At 48.3% G+C, this 3,857-nt stretch overlaps 1 protein-coding gene across 1 annotated transcript in view; it reads right to left on the reverse strand.

The window, feature by feature from the left end:
• Positions 1–3,089, reverse strand: part of CSMD3 (CUB and Sushi multiple domains 3) — a gene marked incomplete at its 3' end in the record, with an annotated part of 1,277,483 nt that extends 1,274,394 nt beyond the window's left edge. Inside the window, exon 1 of the mRNA XM_027771421.1 lies at positions 2,912–3,089. Within this exon, the coding sequence (XP_027627222.1) occupies positions 2,912–3,089 (178 nt within the window). The remainder of the gene's footprint in view (positions 1–2,911) is intronic.
• Between the last annotated feature and the right edge of the window lie 768 nt (positions 3,090–3,857).

Here is a 3,857-nt window from a genome sequence, read left to right on the forward strand (position 1 = left end):
GTTGTCGCTGGGTGAGACCTAAACAGACAGGCTTGCTGCTGGAGGCTGCATTTCAGAAACCTCTGGCTCCCTGTGTCTGTGGTATGTGTGTGTGTGTGTGTGTGTGTGTGACTTTTCAGCTTGAAATAGGCATGAACAAGTCTAAGCAGTCCCCACCCTGCCCCACACTCCAACTAGGCACCCTCCACAAGCTTTATTTCAGAGGATGATGACATGATGGTGGAGATAGAATGCCCAGGGAAGACTGGTTCCCTTTCCAGCCCCACCAGGGGAGTTCAAGCCTACCTAACACCACTTTATGTTCCTCTGGAGGTTTCCTCTCCCTGGGCTTTGTCATTACTGTTCCTCACAGAGGTGGGAGGATGTAAGGATGAAAAGTGTGGGCAGATAGTGTATTTAGTATGGAGCTGTTCACGTGGACGACTCGGACTTTCTGAATCCTTACTCTAGTCTACACTAGGACCTGCAAAACCCTAATCTGATTTTTCCTGTGGACCTGAGAGCTCAGGAGAGACAAGGTAGAAGACAAAAGCCAGCATAGACGGTGGAGCCAGCAACGTGCAAGGCGTTACAGCCATCTGTTTTAGGAAAACCTTGAGACTGAGGTGGTAGTAAAACAAAATGAAGAGGGCGAGAATACAAAACAGTGAGAAGGCGTCAACATTGGCATTACCCAGAGACTGGAAGCAGGTCTAAAGCACACAACCTAATGCAAGCTTCTCAGAATTGGGGGCAGCGATCCAAGTTGTAAAAGGTAGGGGATGCTTTCCAAGTGTCGGATGTGTGATAATAAAGAACTTTATTACCATTAAAAATGGCTTAACCGTCTGTCAAATACTGACGTTAGACGGGACCAAAGCAGATTGGTAGCATGCCCTTCCTTCCCAGTGGCCCTAAAACTGTAATATATCCAATGGAGACTTATCTCTGTCCAGGGTACCAGAGCTGTGGGCAGAAGGGAGGGGGTTCCACCGCCAGAGCCATTAAAAGCTAGTTAACGCGCCTTTCCTTTCTGTTGGCGCGTGGTCTCTGGAAAATACGGTAAGTGCGGGCCGCCCGGGCTGTAATTGCGGGCGGCGCGGCTCGGCGTTTGTCAGGCTGCACGCTCTCCCCGCTTCGCAGACTCCCTCCCCCACATCTGCCCCCTAAATATGTTTTGGCTCAACAGGTATCACTGGAAAACTCGCTCTTAACACCGGGTCATCTTCTTGGAGGGGCCACCTCTGTGTTTTTCTGCCAGGGCTGCTCCTGGCTTGCCGCGCCTCTCCCCCGCCAAGCGCGCGTCTAGCAGGCAGCCCCAGGGCCATCCATTAACCACAGACTCCCAGTGGCAGGCGAACTGAGCATAAATGTGTGGCTCCTTACACGTCGGGCCGACGACGAACACCCCTCGTAAGCAACCCAAGACGCGTGTTGTGCACTAGGCAGGGTGGTTACACGGTTTAGGACAAGCGTTTTGGCTCCGAGCTGCCAAGAAGAGGAAACATCAAGCTGAAGGAGCAGCTTGGGATTCCAAGGCAGTTGCGGCCGAGACCAAGGGCGACTTCCTGGCATTTAGGGATATAAATTAAAATCCGAGACATACCACGTATCATTGGTCATAGCAGAGGGAGCGGTAACCTCTCCAGCTCTCTCTTCCCAAAACATGAATTATCATTTCTACTGAATGCAAATGGACTGCCTTCCGTGGGGGGACAGCCAGCTGCAAGCTGGACAATAAACTGTTTCATAGAGACGCGGCCCGATTGCGGTTCAGAGAGGCAATCCTTTACAAAGGAAGAAGCGTCCAGTTTGTGTTGACAGCCTTGGCGCGCCTGGGCCAAAACAGCCCCCCACCCCGCACCCACTCAGACACACAGACACCCTAGAATTGAAACTAGCTTCACTAAAAGCGACATCCATCGCGTCTATTCGAGCTGCCATGAGTGTGGAGAGGTGATTGTTCAGAAATGATGGCATGAGTCATGAACACCTCCTGAGTATTCTTTGCAGCAATTAATGGGCAGCCGGGTGCAGAAGTTGTAGAAAAAGGCTGTGGATCTATTTTCTCCCTGAGGATAGCTCTTCTTCCAATGATTCCGACTGTCCCTTGCCTTCCTGTTTAGGAATAAATTTTACATCCCACCCACCCCTCCCCTTGTCTGTGCATGTGACACTCACTCTACCTGTCTGAACGCTGAGACTTGCTCAAGATTTTCTTTTTTGGTCCTCAGCTAATGACTTTCCTCCTATCTTCATTCATCCCCAAAGGTGGATCTTCACACTTCTGGCATCTCAGACCATTTTAAAGCCTCATTTTTGGCTAAACCTTTATCACAGAACCTAGGAGCGTTCCCCTACATTTATCATTGCATAGGAACCCACGTAGAAATAATTCACATATGTAAGCAGACATTCATGTTGGTGTGGCAATGCCTGAAGACCCCTGCTCCCTAATGCATTTTAAATCAGCACATTCCTTGCACGTTGGTAACTTTGTTCCCTGAAAGGGTTAAAAAGCATTTACACTCCTGCCTTTAAGATAAATATTCCACCCAAAGCATCAAACCCCACTGATTTGACAACATATCAAGGTAATCCTCACCACTAAGAAAAGTCTTGCAGAGGAATTCTGCTTGGGTATCCACTAGTTAGAAGCTATAGGAACCAACTCACGTATTCGTTTGAGCATACTGCAAGAATATTTATTGAGCACAAGCTCAATCACCGCATTGAACGCCAAATCTGGCAAGCAAAAAGCATTTCCTATCTGAGGGGGGAAAAAGAGCTGTGAATCAACTCCTTCTTCAGTATTATCATGATTATTTTATCGGTGCAAATTGCAAAGTAAGCCGCCAGCCTTTATCCAGCAACGGCGACGAGTCACCCACCTCCATCCAAAGCAGAGGGGACCCCCTGAAAGCAGACCTACCTTTCACACAAGACACCGTCAATAAAAAGACGAGGTTCCAAAACGTAAATCCACTTTTAATCCCCATTTTCTTCATCAGAATGAAGTCTATGCGGCCACATTTAGCGCATCTTCTCGTGCCAGGCTCCCGGGGTTTGGATTCCTTTGCTCGGCTTTCCCCTTTGCGGATCCCTTTCATATTATTCGCGAGCTCCTAATTCCTGCTCCTCAGCCCGGCGCAGTGGAGTTGTTGCTGTTGTTGGTGCGCGGTCACAGCTCGGAGTGAATGGTGTTTCTGGGATACCACAGCAACCTTGACGAGGACTCAACCATCTCTCCAACGGGGGCACAAAGTCTCCGCTACTCTGGATTCTGTCTTTTCTTGTGCGTTTTTTCCCCTCCACCAAAATCTACCCCAATTCTAGCTCGTTATAGCAACCACCAGAAACCACTAGCGAGCCTCTTAAAGCCCAGTTCCGCTTTCTGATAAACTCCCCACAATATTTGAAATTAAAGAGCTTGTAGGTTTTTTTTTCCCCTGAATAGATCAATTCTGCCTGTAAAAGCAGCCCAAGAAATATTATGTTAGTGAGCTCTCCATTGCAGCCTGCGAATAGAGGAGCATGTTAGAAGGATATTTTAATCGGATCTGCGTTGCTTTTGGAGCAAACGTGATGATAATGAATCGGGCTCCATCGATGCCCACGTCGTTATAATGGGACATGTGTTACTACTGTAGTCGCAGTATATTTCAGACAGGCTTCTCTCATTTATTATTCTGTGATTTAATTGAAAAAGGAAATCACAGAGGGAAAGGGATTTGCACATATGCATCTACATGTTCAAATGCCTGATTGTGAACCCCCTAAAAGGGGTTTTTATATTTCGGTACACGGATTTCGTCTTTGGCCAGGGCGGCGGGCGGGGTGGGGAGGGAAGTCAGAGTCATTTCCCTAAATAGTTCGCC

The sequence above is a fragment of the Tupaia chinensis genome, unplaced genomic scaffold (assembly GCF_000334495.1).
Source record: "Tupaia chinensis unplaced genomic scaffold, TupChi_1.0 Scaffold000032_1, whole genome shotgun sequence".
Lineage (NCBI taxonomy): Eukaryota > Metazoa > Chordata > Mammalia > Scandentia > Tupaiidae > Tupaia > Tupaia belangeri.